Below are 13,513 nucleotides of genomic sequence, written 5' to 3' on the forward strand. Positions count from 1 at the left end.
CTTGCCCGCCTCCGCCCACCTACGAAATATATACACATATATATATATATATTTCGTGTATAGTATATATAGAGAGAGTATATACATATATATATATATATAAGGTATATATACAAATATATATATATATTTGTTTGTTTGTCTTCCCTGCACCCACCCCCACCCCCAGCCCACCCCGCTCTTGGGATCTAAGTCTGGGGCAGGAGTTTCGCCGGAGAGGTGTATTTTTAGCCGCTTGCCTCCCCTGGAACCACGTGTGCCGCCCGCGTTCGCTCAGGATGACTGGTCCCTGTCCGGCCTGCTGGCCAGCCTTGCTCCTGGGACTGCTGTCGCCCTGGCTGGCGGGACGCTGCATGCCCGTCTTCGCCCAGCAGCACAACGACACCCTGGAGTGGCGCTGGGAGACTCTCTTCTCGCGCTCCATGGCCAGGCTCCCCGCCGGGGAAAGGAATTTGCTCAGCCGGGACGGGGACTATCTGCTGGGCATCAAGAGGCTGAGGCGCCTCTACTGCAACGTCGGCATCGGGTTTCACATCCAGGTCCTGCCGGACAGCCGGATCAACGGGATCCACGACGAAAACCGATACAGTAAGTGGGGTTGCGCCCCGCCGCCTCTGCCCACCTGGATCCGCTCGGCTGAGACACCCCAGAAAGGGGGCCAGCCAGCCAGCGCCCCCCCCACCCCCACCCCCAGAACTGCGCGGGATCCTAAGGCGGGGAAAGGGGCCACGTGTGAACAGGCCCGAGGGTTAGGTACAATAGTGGGATTCAGCCAGTTCGCACCACTCCGGGAGAACCGGTTGTTAACTTTCTGAGCAGTTTGGCAAACTGGTTGTTGGAAGAAATCATTAGGGCAGAGAACCGGTTGTTAAATTGCTTGAATCCCACCGCTGGTTAGGGTAGGTAGGTTGCTTCTGTGCCCCTCTTCCCCCCCCTCCCGGGAAGGTGAACTTCTTCTGGTCGCGGTGGACGCTCTCGGGCAGCGGAACGATCGAGCCCTTCCGTCCTCTTGTGGCAATGCCTCGCAGAGGAGGGAAGCCCCGCGCCCCCTTTTCAGGGCAAGGCGCCAAACCTCTCCCCTTCCCCGCTTCAGGCAATCAGCGTCGAGGGTCAAAGCCTAAAGGAGCTTGGAAGGCAGAGGGGTTGAGGGACCTGCAGAAAAAGCAGCCTCGGCTGCGGCCGGGGAATGAAAGGGTTAAACTGCGGGAAACCCCCCCCCCATCCCCAGGTAGACGAAATGGGAAGGCACCCTACGGAGAAAGCCGAAAACACCAGGTGAGCGTTTTCTCGCGCGCGCGTTATTGGCTCGCCTTGAGCTACCCAGGTAAGCCTTCGGAAATCAGAGGGACGAGAATCAACCTGTGTGTGTGTGTGTGTGTGTGTGTTTTGCCTGACGTTTCCCCCGCTATTTTCCTAGGGGTGGGAAAGGATGGGATTCGGTCTGAAAGGAGCGAAGGGATGATCTCTCTGGAATAAATGAGAGGTGCGATCAAAGCAAAGGAACCCATTTCATCTCTTAAAATATATATATATATATATTGGTCCTCATATTGGCCCAGGAAAACACAGAAAGGTGGTTCTTGGGAATACAGTAGCAGCTGACTACTAGTAGAACGAACTATGAGGGGTAGCGACTATGTTTGTTAGGCAAGGAATGTGGCATAATCTTTGCAAGTGAAATCCCCCAGTTTTATGTTTGGGTGATTCGACTGCACTGGCTGCTCCTTGTGCACAATTCAGTCCAAGAACAGAAGTAGCGCTGCCTGTGTAATTCAGAATTGGCCCCCAGAAATTCCCTCTGACCTGAGCCCTAGTCAATTTAAAGCAGGACTTCTTTTGACTTTCTAAACAATATTAGACACTTTTCCTTCTAACAGACTAGCTTCGGTTAGGGTTATGGGGAGCAGCTCCTCTTAAGTCCCACCCTGCTTTTGCCACAGGCTGACCGAGTAGTTAATTTGGGATTCAAGGTCCCATCCCGCTTCTGACGAGGAGCGTATAGTCTAAAAGCATCTGTTCGTGACTTAACCCCATGGCCCTATAGCTCTAATTCTAACTAACACCCAACTGAAACAATAGGACCGGGAGGAGGGGTTAAAGACTGCACCATGACAAACGTTTCATGTGTCCTAAAACATGTCCGATACTTATTTTAAGCTGGGTAAGGTGGTGGTGAGAGGGGGGGCGGAATCTCTGCTAGATCTTCAATCACAGCAGAAGGAAGACCTGAAGCATTTTGCAAGCCGGCTATGTCAGGCCTCCAGCATCCCTTGTTAATAGTCACAGCCAGCGCAAGTCATTTGCAGTTCCACATATGTGGAAACTGCTACTGGTAGATCGAGAAGGCTGCTTTTAAGCACCTTCTAAAAAAGAAATAAGAGCAGGCAGTCCATTGGCTGAGTTGGGCTGGAAAAGCTATTAATGAACATGCTAAGGAATTAAATTAGATGGTTATTTATTTATTTATTTATTTATTTATTTATTTATTTATTTATTTATTTATTTATTTATTATTTGTTTATTTGTTACATTACATTACATTACATTACATTTCTGAGCCCGCTCATCTCCCTCAAAGAGGGATTCTGGGTGGCAAACAAAGCATCACAATATTAGACAGTCTGCAAAAATTAAAATGTCAATGCTAAAAAAATTTAAAAGTTTTTTTAAAAATTATTTAAAAAATCAAGGAGGCAGGAATAATTAAACTCCATTAAAAGCTAGTTGACAAAGGCAAAGGGAGGGCTTTCATGGCAACAACCAACCACCTGATTGTACGCTCTGTAACTAATGAGGCAAGGGACTGTAGAGCAATATGTTGGCCATATCCTGAGCGGGGCTAGCTGCTGTTCCGTATAGAGATGGGTTATCATGTGGGAATATTGTCTATAGAAAGTAGCTTGTTCAAGTCAATGCAAATCACTCGTATTTTTTGGAGGTGGCGGGAGGAATCAGTGGTAACATTTGCAGTGGTTCTGTTCATAGGTCTTAATTCTCTATGGAACTATGAGTTGGCTAAATTCATTCATTTTGTTAAGGTGGGGTATGTTTGTCTCAATGCAATGTATGTACCCACTTAGTGGTGGTTTGCAAATCATGGTTTAAAGTCAGCATGCTTGAACCAGCCAGTTGTGGTTCACTAAATAAAACCTGATTAGGCAATTCTGACAGGAATGCATTAACAGTGTTTTTCTAGCCTTTTCTTCTGCTTTGCAGAAAATCATGACAGGGTTTCGCGTTGTTGCAAAGTGGGGAAGCACATGTAGTAGTATATAAACATAAAATATGTGGAACATAGTTAATAACCGAGGAATAACTGGAAATTCTTCCCCTCAAAATGGCAATATCATGGAAATAGCAAAATGTGGATTCCAGCTAAATGAGTAGCTCAGTTCTGCACATCTTTATCCCACCCATTGCAACCATCACCCTACCAAAACGGTCTTGCCCCTGTTAGTACAATGTGAGAATCAGGTCAGTGAGAAGGGCTGCCCAAGACAAGAGGGTAGGAGATGGTTGACAATTGCAAAGAAAATGGAAAATGGTTATTCCGAAGTGGTCATTACCTCCATTCTGTTAATTTCACTAGAATTGAACCAATATCATGGAAGGTCCTTGCTTATACCACCACAAGTGACATTTAGTCTCAAGTTTCAGTGTTATCGTAGTTGTATATCACTTGTATATCATTCTTCAACACCCAATACCCACAGTATTGGGGGAATAAACAAGACTTTCTACAGATGGTAAAATGGCAAGATGGCAACTTGGATAGCAACCACAACAACTCTTAAGCCTTATGGGTAAGCTGATGGGAAACAAAGCTTTCAATACTTCAACCTTTATTCTAAGTTTGAGTGAACCAATCATCTTCTGCAGGGAAGTTTTGAAAAGATTGGTGAGAAAGAACAATTTGTGAGACTGGCAACGGTTTTGGAGTGGACTTGCAGTTGGGGCTGGATGGTCCAACTGATAAACTGGAGATTTTCAATTTCTGTTCTAGAGTAACCCGAAGCTCAGTGGAACTTTTCTGAATCTTAATAGTTTGATGTTTGCTTCCTAATATAGGTGTCTACAAGGCCATAATGCAAGATACACATAAAAATTCCTGAACTTTTGAATAGCTGTTGCATGCCACATGCCACAAGAGGCATGTCTACTGGTATGGTTCTACTGACATAGCTTAAAGAGTAATAGAATTAGTAGGATATTATTTACTCAAATGATTTATGATTGCATGTAATCCTATACCTCGTTTGTTTCTAATGCATTCTTCTTCTCTTAAAGGTTTGCTGGAAATCTCTCCAGTGGAACGAGGAGTGGTTAGCCTTTTTGGTGTTAAAAGTGGACTTTTTGTAGCAATGAACGGCAAAGGCAAACTCTATGGATCTGTAAGTAGCAGTTATGAAGATTTTCAGCTCAAGACTTTTAATCACCTTTTAAAAATAATGTATATCAATTGTACTTTTATTTGATGAACACAGTTGGCGCCACTAAAAAGACAAGTAAGTGTTTTAATATTGCAGACTTTTAGTAGATAGATTAAATAGATGTGCTTGTTAAGCACATTAAGAGGATAATCCTCTGATTGTCCCAGATGTGGACATTACAAACAGCTGTAGCAAAGAAAAGGTAGTTTACGATTAAAATGTTTTTATATTTGTAGCAGAAATATTAGATTATCTGATAATCAGGAAAATGCTGTTTAATATACACATATATTTCCAAGTACTGCAATCACCTAATTTTGGAAATCAAAGGATTGCACATTGTGTACACATAGGTTTGCAAAGTGTAAGATACAACTTTGTAATTTTCTGCAATCTTCCAATGCACTTGGACTACTACTTTGCCACTGGCTGTGCTGGTTCAGAAGTTTGAGAGCTGTAGTCCTAAAACAAATGGAATGGTTATTGTGCTTCCTTTTTGTGTGTTTTATAACAGAATACTCCCCCCCCTTTATTCAATTTAAAGTTACAACTTTATGGCGAAGTTTTGAGGGACCAGAAATAAAATGGCAAACTAATAAAAAATAGGACGATGGGATGTGGGGGTTTTTTTTGTTTGTTTTTTTGCTTTTGCTACGTAAAGTTTTATAAGACATACTTTCTGGAATTTAGCAAACTGTCACTAGGTGACAAAAAAAGCAAAGCAGTTTAATTTATAACAAGGACTAATTACATATGGATATATTCATGCACTGCCTAGTGGAAGAAAAGGACAGTTTAGTTGTGAGGGTCTTACTTTAGATTTTTTTTTTTATTCTATACTGAATTTCTTTGAATCTGTAAATCTGGAACAAAAATGGTTGGAGAGTCATTTCAATTCTTGTAGCCTATTTAGTTCCTAAAAATAACACAAGTCTTTTTTCCCCCTTTGGTCATTTCCAGCTGTCTTTCTATTATAGTCCTTCTGTTGATATGAGCTGGTGTAGGCAGAGATTTTTTTGCCAAAGAAAGAGTATTTTCTTACTGATTTGCCTAAAAGGAAGCGAGACTAAATCTTAAGGGTGTAAAAGGCATTGTACATTCAGATAATTTAAGACTTTGGACACAATAGCCTTTCCTTTATTTATATCAGTTTGCCACCAATGATCATTTTCCTTCTGTATTTTCTATATACCTATCATTTCTTAAATAGTTAATCGAAAGATACATCCTTTGTCCAGTGTCATGTAGATAACTTTTATTTAGGGCTCAGTATAAATAGTCATTGGACTGTATTCCAAACAAACTAACAATCTGAAATACAGGCGATAAAAAAAATTGAGATTAAGGAAAGTTTCAAATGGTGGTAGACTGTAATGCTTTGCCTTAGTTTCTTACACTCTTACATTTCTTACACTTGTCTCCCTCAAGCCAAAGGAGTCATCTATGTCAAGTCAATTTTGGATTGCAACACAATAATTAAACAATGGCAAATACCTGCTACTCAATGAGTTAGGTTTCCTTTATATAGGAAGCAAAAGAAAGCAGTTTAGCAAAGCCATAATACTATTCCTTCTTGTAGCTCTGCTAATTGTCCTTGGATAGCTTATGTCCAAAATAGATAAAATGAAGAAGTTAATCAGCTATTTGTCTCTTGATAATTTTCAGAATAATATTGAGAATAATCAGACTCTTTCAGAGTAGGTGAGTGGTTACGACTGATTTGCCATGCCTGACCCTTAAACAACATTGCTGTTTTCTTTGCTTGAGTGTGCTTTCTTCTGTAAATGGAGAAAGAAGCAGAGGTGGGTTTCAGCAGGTTCTGATCAGTTCTGGAGAACAGGTAGCGGAAATTATGAGTAGCTCGGAGAACTGGTAAATACCACCTCTGACTGGCCCCACCCCCATATATTCTCTGCCTTCCAAGTCCCAGGTGATCAGGAGGAAATGGGGATTTTGCAGTAACCTTTCCCTGCCATGCCCACCAAGCCATGCCACGCCCACCAAGCCACACCCATAGAACCGGTAGTAAAAATATTTGAAACCCACCACTGGAAAGAACATTAAGCAGTATGCAGTTCAGTTATGATAAATGTAATTTCTGTACTCAGAAAAACCAGGTGGCACAGGTAAAAAACAACAACCTGGTGGTACTTGGCTTGGTAGGATGAATCTGATCATCCTGGTAGGATGATCAACTTAACCACAAGTTAAACATGAGCCAGCAGCATGTTGCAGCTGCCAAAAGAGCCAATGCAATGCAGCAGAAGTGTAGTCCTGAGATAGCGGGAAAAGATATTTCTGCTCTCTGCTGCACGGGACAGCAGCCCATCCCTGAGATATTGTGCTCAGATGCAGTCACTATAATACAAGAAAAATACCAAGGAATTGGAGAAAATGCAGAGAGGAACAACAAAGGGGCTTGATGGCTAAATCTATGAAAAACTGTTAAAGGAAATGGATACATTTAACTGGAGACGAGAAAAATATAGGGAGAAATCATAGCAATATTTTAATACTTGACAGGCAAGGTATAGGAGAAATGGATTTATTCTCCATAGAACCCAAGAGTACAAGCTTTACATAAAGATAGTCAAATAATGGAATATGGAGGAATTTCCTGCTGGGAAGTGCTATTAAGCAGTGGGACAACCTGCCTCCTGGAGTCATAGGTGTCATACCCTGTGCCATTACAGGTTTTCAAGCAAAGGTTCAAGGCCATTTGTCTGGGATAATATGAAGATAGCTGCCATGGGCAGGGGTTGGAGTTGGACCCAGAAAACTTCCAATGTCCCCATCAACTGTGTAATTTTATAGTGGTACATCCATATCCAAAAGTTTACTTGTGGAATATAGCAATGGAAGAATCATGGATAGTTACTGTATTTTGCCAGAATAAGCAAATTTCTGTACTGTATAAAAAGATGGTATTTTATTATTCATGTATATAAGGCAACATTGACATACAGTATATGAAAAGTACTGGTAACATAACCATTTTTCTTCTTCTGACAGCAAGCAATCACTTTATAAATCCCTTGTTTTTGTCCATTTTTATTTGAGTCCGGTAAGATTTGGTTCTTTCTTCTTGAAGTGCTAGAGTACAGCTCCACTGATACTTATTTCTTACAAACAAATGCTCTTTCATTAAAAAAAAATTAGATAAATGTTCTGCAAAGGAGGCAAGGCTGTGGGGGAGAAGAAAAAAGAAGGGAGGGAGATGAGGATAAAAGTGGAAGAAAGAGAAAAGGCAGAAAAAGAAAGCAAGATGATGCACATTGAGAATTATTTAGAAAAAAGAATCTGATGGAAATATTTGATAATACTGCCATATTAGGAATAGTTGGCGAAGCTGAAAGAATTTGCTAAAATGGCCAAATTGACCCATTTGAAGGCAATATCTATGTTTATTGGTACCTAGAAACTCCTTATAGATTTTAGCATAAAACAAAAAATGAATTTACGATCTATGGTTTTGATAATTAACTAGATTAGATTATAGAAAGTAAAACATTATGCTGTAATTTTAGAGAAGGAGGTAAATGTACGATTGTAGTTACAACTCTTATAAAGATTGGAAACGACTTTTTAAAAATCTTTTTGGTTTCTTTTCTATTTTTTCTTCTACTTTTTTGCACTTCCTTTTTTCTTTCATTTGTTTTGTTTCCTTCTTACTTAATTTTAGTTTCTATTAATGTTTAGTCCTGTTTTAAATTTTTTTAAAAAAAAATAAAATTATATTTTTAAAAGTGAGAAAAAAGAACTTGTGGCTCCAGCAAGTAGCTCCCCATAATTTTCTTGGAGAAAATGTAGCACTCAGGGGAAAGGTATCTTGTCTTCTTCAAATCATCCTTAATATAACATAAAGATGTGTCCCTCCCCCTTCATTTTTAAGGCAGCTGCCTGAAGATTTTCCATGCTTGGAAATATCTGAGGGCTTTACTGCTCTCTATGTAAGCGGAGACTTTCCCTTTAGAGAAAAGTATATGCATCTTACACTCTTAAAACAGTCAATTCTCTGAGTTTAGTTTTAAAAGAGGGGAGGGGAATCCTATCCTAAAAGATGGATAGGTCTACCCTAAAAGAAGGATGGGTCTACCTACCCGCATCTTTGTAGAGCATATTCCATAGACATTCTGTGTTTCAAATTTTTATTTGAATATATGTAATCTCAATTAATAAAAAGTATTTTCAATGTATTTGTTTTTGTGCTTTAATTTTCATTCTATATTATATCTTATGATAATACTGTGAGCTTCAGGCACATACCAGTTTAAAAGTCTGGGAGCCATTAAAAACAGTATAATTAATAAGAATTTTTAAATCAAATCAAATTGACCGAAGGGGAGATGAAGGGGAAAAAGAGAGAGAAGCTATAGGGTGTGTACAGATTAGGTTGCCTTGTACACTAATTAGAGTGGAAAGCAGGAAATAAAGGTGTACTGTACATGTTTTGAGATTCAGCCATATTTAGACCGTGAAACCTGGGAAATCCATTCATAAAACTATTTTAAAATGTTATTCAGAATATGATGTGAACGATTTATCCACAATCAGAAATAAAAGGGGATAATCATTGGTTGGGGGGGTGGTATTGCAGTGTGTTATTGGGCTACTTCAAGATTTTAGGAGAGTCTTCTCAATCTGAGGTGGTATTCAGCAGGTTCTGACCAGTTCTGAAGAACCAGTAGCAGAAATTTTGAGTAGTTCGGAGAACCGGTGGCTCTGACTGGCCCCGCCCCCATCTATTCTCTGCCTCCCGAGTCCCAGCTGATCGGGAGGAAATGGGGATTTTTCAGTATCCTTCCCCTGGAGTAGGGAGGGAATGGAGATTTTACAGTATCCTTCCCCTGCCACGCCCACCAAGCCACACCCACAGAACCAGTAATAGAAAAATTTGAATCCCACCACTGTGTGTGGAATGTGATCACTCTAGACAAGCGTAACATTTGGCTGGGAAATTCTGCTTCAAAAAATAATGCTGCTGTTAATCCCAAGAGTTTAACCAGTGTAGAGGAAGACGTAGTGCTGAACCTGGCTTAAGTGAACAGTTTTGGGCTTCTCTTCTTATTCCAGATCAAGGAACAGGCAGGAAGATAAGTACATGTAGTCCTCGAATTACGACCACAATTGAGTAAAAAATTTCTGTTGCTAAGCGGAACAGTTGTTAAATGTATTCTGCCCCATTTTACAACCTTGCCACAGTTGTTAAATGAATCTCTAACAATTGTTAAGTTAGTAACATGGTTGTTAAGTGAATCTGGCTTCTTCGTTGACTTTGCTTGTCAGAAGGTTGCAAAAACTGACCACATGACCCCAGGACACTGCAACTGTCATTAATATGAGTCAGTTGCCAAGTGTCTGAATTTTGACCACATGATCATGGGCATACTGCAACAGCTGTAAGTGTGAAAATTTGTCATAAGTCACTTTTTTCAGTACCATTGCAACTTTGAATGGTCATTAAATGTACTGTTGTAAATTGAGGACTACCTGTATGTTTGAGCGATTGATCTTTGTGAATTTTGATGAGAATTGACATAATCTGTGCCTGCTGCTCTTGTGTGATTTGAAATATACAGTAATTATTTCTCTGAACTCATTTTTTTTTTCAAATACTAAAATGCAGGTCTTGGTTGAAACAAAATGTAAGAAGGATGCATTTAAAAGGAAAATTTGAATTTATATCATCTTCAATATGCATTTTTGGGTATATGCTTGGGCATATACACTAATTTCATTAAAAATGAAATCTGTATAGGAATGAACAAAGATGAAACTAACATTCATTGATCCAGCTAATCATAATTTGAGTAAAACAGACAATTATTTTTGTTGGAGACTGACCTGCATAATTAGAAAAATATATTTCTGGGGAAAAAGATAAAATCTTGCATGATAAATACCCGGGTGTATTTAGAAAGATGAAAGTGAGATACTTGTGAAAATTATGAACAGTGATAATTTTAGAGAAACAAATGAATGGAACCAAGATGTGGGGTATATATATATTATCTGATATATCATCATTTACGTAGGAAGCTTCCCTAGATCAAATTACCAAATCTGATGATTGACCAATCTAGGGCACTATTGCTTTTCTTGATTAGACAAGATCTATCCTTAACCTATTGATGATACCAAGATTTCACTATGGTCTTTTTGGCAAATATTCCATCATTGAAATTCAATTTTTCCATGTAATGAAGTCCTCAGATGGACTGGTAAATGTTGATCGTAGTTTTTGTCTACCTCAGCCTTCTCCAGTTCAATGTCTTCCATAAGTGTTGGATGACATTTTCTGGGAAGATGAAAATTATAGACTGTAAACTGGAAGGAACTAGGATGGGATAAGATCATCTGAAAGACTTTATGAAGTTAGAGTTGTGTGATAAAGTTGAAAAGAGCACAAAAAAGAAGGCAAGTGCTCAGGTGTATTTTCCTTGTATATATACATAAAGACATTTTTTGCATCTAACTTCTCCCTTACTCTCACTATCCTCTTCCCTTCCTTCTCCACTCTCATTTCAGAGCCATTTTGGTGATGAGTGTAAATTCAAAGAGATTCTGCTGCCGAACAACTACAATGCCTATGAGTCCCAGATCTACCCTGGGATGTACATGGCCCTGAGCAAAAATGGAAGAACCAAGAAAGGCAACAAAGTGTCTCCCACCATGACAGTCACACATTTTCTTCCCAGGATTTGAGGACTATCCCTTCAGAGCTACCTCAGGGCAAAAGGAAAAGGCAAGGCCCAATTCGGGAGAATGGAAGAGGGAGGGGGTGAAATCTATGGTGCACTTTTCTTTGAGAGTTTTATGCAAGAGTAGATGTAACATATTTAAATTATTGATATCTGTATATATTGCCAGAAAGTTATTTATAGTTCTGATCGTTTTTTTAAAAAATTCCTAAAAGAAAAGAAATGAAAGAAAGAACAACCTTCTACAAAACCAAACCTCCAACTTAAGCTATTCATTACACAGTGTAACAGTAGAAGACTCTTGCATTGTGGTTTATTTAATCTTATCTTTGTTTTGGGGTAAGTTATCACAGGTGTGCTGCTATTATGACTTTTTAAATGTGAAATCTGATTCCTATATGCTTTGCACTGCTCTGTGCATTGTACAATGTTTGTTAGTGGACATTAAATTGTGTTTTTTTTTTAAAAAAAAAACATTGTTTTTAACCAGTTAAGACTGCCAGCAAACGTTTTAGTCCTTACAAAAGACGCTCGACAAAACTTCCTCAGTTCTGATGCCAGCTTATAGGAACGTATAGCATCTCTGACCTCCTTTTGTGCAGCCTCGTTAGTTCATAGAAATGGTGTCAATTTACTTCTGCTACAGAAACTGCAGCATTGATGTACGCCCTGCAATGCTCTTTTTAGCTCTGCTACAGTTGAACTTTGAACTTTCTTGCATTCAATCCCTCTGGGGCCTGTAGAGCAGAAGCCACCAGGCAAAGTAGGAGTAAACCGATTGAAAATCTCTGGAGGTTGCATGGCAGGAGTTCATAATGAATTGCACTCTAGGTAGGCCCTTTTCAAGTTCTAGACTTAAATTCTCAGCATTGTGAGAATGAGGATTGCCATGTTAATAGTACAAAGCAACATTTGGACATTTTTACTCGTTGTTCGACTTAGATACAGTGTGGTCATTTTCTTCTTTCAGCCACTCACATTTTGGAATAGGTTACAATGAAGAACCTTTGTGTTAAAGACCACAAACCATCTTTTAAATGGAATGATATTATAGGTAGTGGACTGATAACCCCAGTTAGCACTAGAACTTCCATTGTTAGAACTTCCAATCATTAAGTGAGCCATCAAATGACTGCGTCTGATTTTACCACCTTTTTTTTTTTTTTGCCGCAGTCATTAGGTAAATCACACATTAAGTGGATCCAGTTTCTCTCACTAATTTTGCTTGACGGAAGGCAGCTGGGAAAGTCACAACTGGCAATCACATGATGCTTCAACTGCTGTAAATGCATGTTGGCTATCAAGTACCTGAATTACGATCGCATGACTGTAGGGACGCTGCAATGTTCAAAAAGGCAAGAACTAGTTGTAAGTTACTTTTTCAGTGCCGTTAGAACTTTGAATGGTTGCTGGTCATAAGTCAAGAATTACCAAACGCATGGTTTTAGTAACACTTGACAATCTCTCTCTTTCAGGCCAGATTTCCACATAGTCGTAAGCCACTGTTTTTTCAGAAGTGCTGTTTAAATGAGCATATTTAGCTCTTCCTTTCAATGAGGTGATTAACAAACTAGGTCCGTGATGGTGAACCTATGGACGTGTGCCAGAGGTGGCATGCAGCACTGTCTCTGATGGCACACGAGCCGTCACCCCAGTTCAGCTCCACTGTGCATGCACGCGTGCCTCCCACTGTCCAGCTGGTCTTCGAGTCTCTGCTGTGAATGTGCGGGGTGTAGGGTGTGGGGGAGCACATGCAGATGCGTGTGGGTGGGGCATATGCACGGGACCCACGTGCACATTGCATTTTGGGGGTTTGGGTGTGCACTTTGGGCACTCGGTCCAGAAAATGGTAGCCATCACTGAACTAGGTAATTTCATCTATGTTTCCACCCCCCTTTTTAACTGTGCATGTTGAACCAGGAACTCTCATGTTCTCATGAGTTTTCCTCAGATAGGAACAAGCCAAAGTTCCTGCTTCAGCATTGCAGTGAACGAACGGTGGACGACGTATTCGGATTTTGTCAACGTTCCTTTAAAACGGGTTAACCAGTCCTTTAAAAATGGTTTCCATAAATGCTACAAAATATCAGAAACCAGCTTATGATGCCACTCTTTCAGTACAGAATCACTTCACCAGTCGAAGGTCATCTTTTCCCAACTGGGGTTGCGGGCAGATTAAACACATGTGAGGCTACTGAGGTTTGCAGAGGAATAAACTATTTGGCCTTTTAAGAAATGGAGGTTGCTTTTTAAATATGAAAAAAATAGGTTAAACCTATTGGGGGGTTTAATAGACTTTTTTTTTTTTTAAGTGGATAATCCCATCATTGTAATTCAGTGGTTTCAGCCATGGACTGCAAAATAGGTGCTTGCCTATGGTAG

General features: G+C 40.0%; 1 protein-coding gene across 1 annotated transcript; it reads left to right on the top strand.

Moving 5' to 3' along the window:
* The first annotated feature begins 243 nt into the window (after positions 1 to 243).
* Positions 244 to 11,592, top strand: FGF4 (fibroblast growth factor 4). The gene is made up of 3 exons (XM_034417295.3): positions 244 to 588; positions 4,288 to 4,391; positions 10,959 to 11,592. Exons 1-3 carry the CDS (start codon positions 279 to 281, stop codon positions 11,133 to 11,135), a joined length of 591 nt encoding a protein of 196 aa, XP_034273186.1. The 5' UTR covers positions 244 to 278; the 3' UTR covers positions 11,136 to 11,592.
* The last annotated feature ends 1,921 nt before the right edge of the window (positions 11,593 to 13,513 follow it).

This window comes from Pantherophis guttatus, chromosome 1 (genome assembly GCF_059756535.1).
Source record: "Pantherophis guttatus breed Tessera chromosome 1, ASM5975653v1, whole genome shotgun sequence".
NCBI lineage: Eukaryota > Metazoa > Chordata > Lepidosauria > Squamata > Colubridae > Pantherophis > Pantherophis guttatus.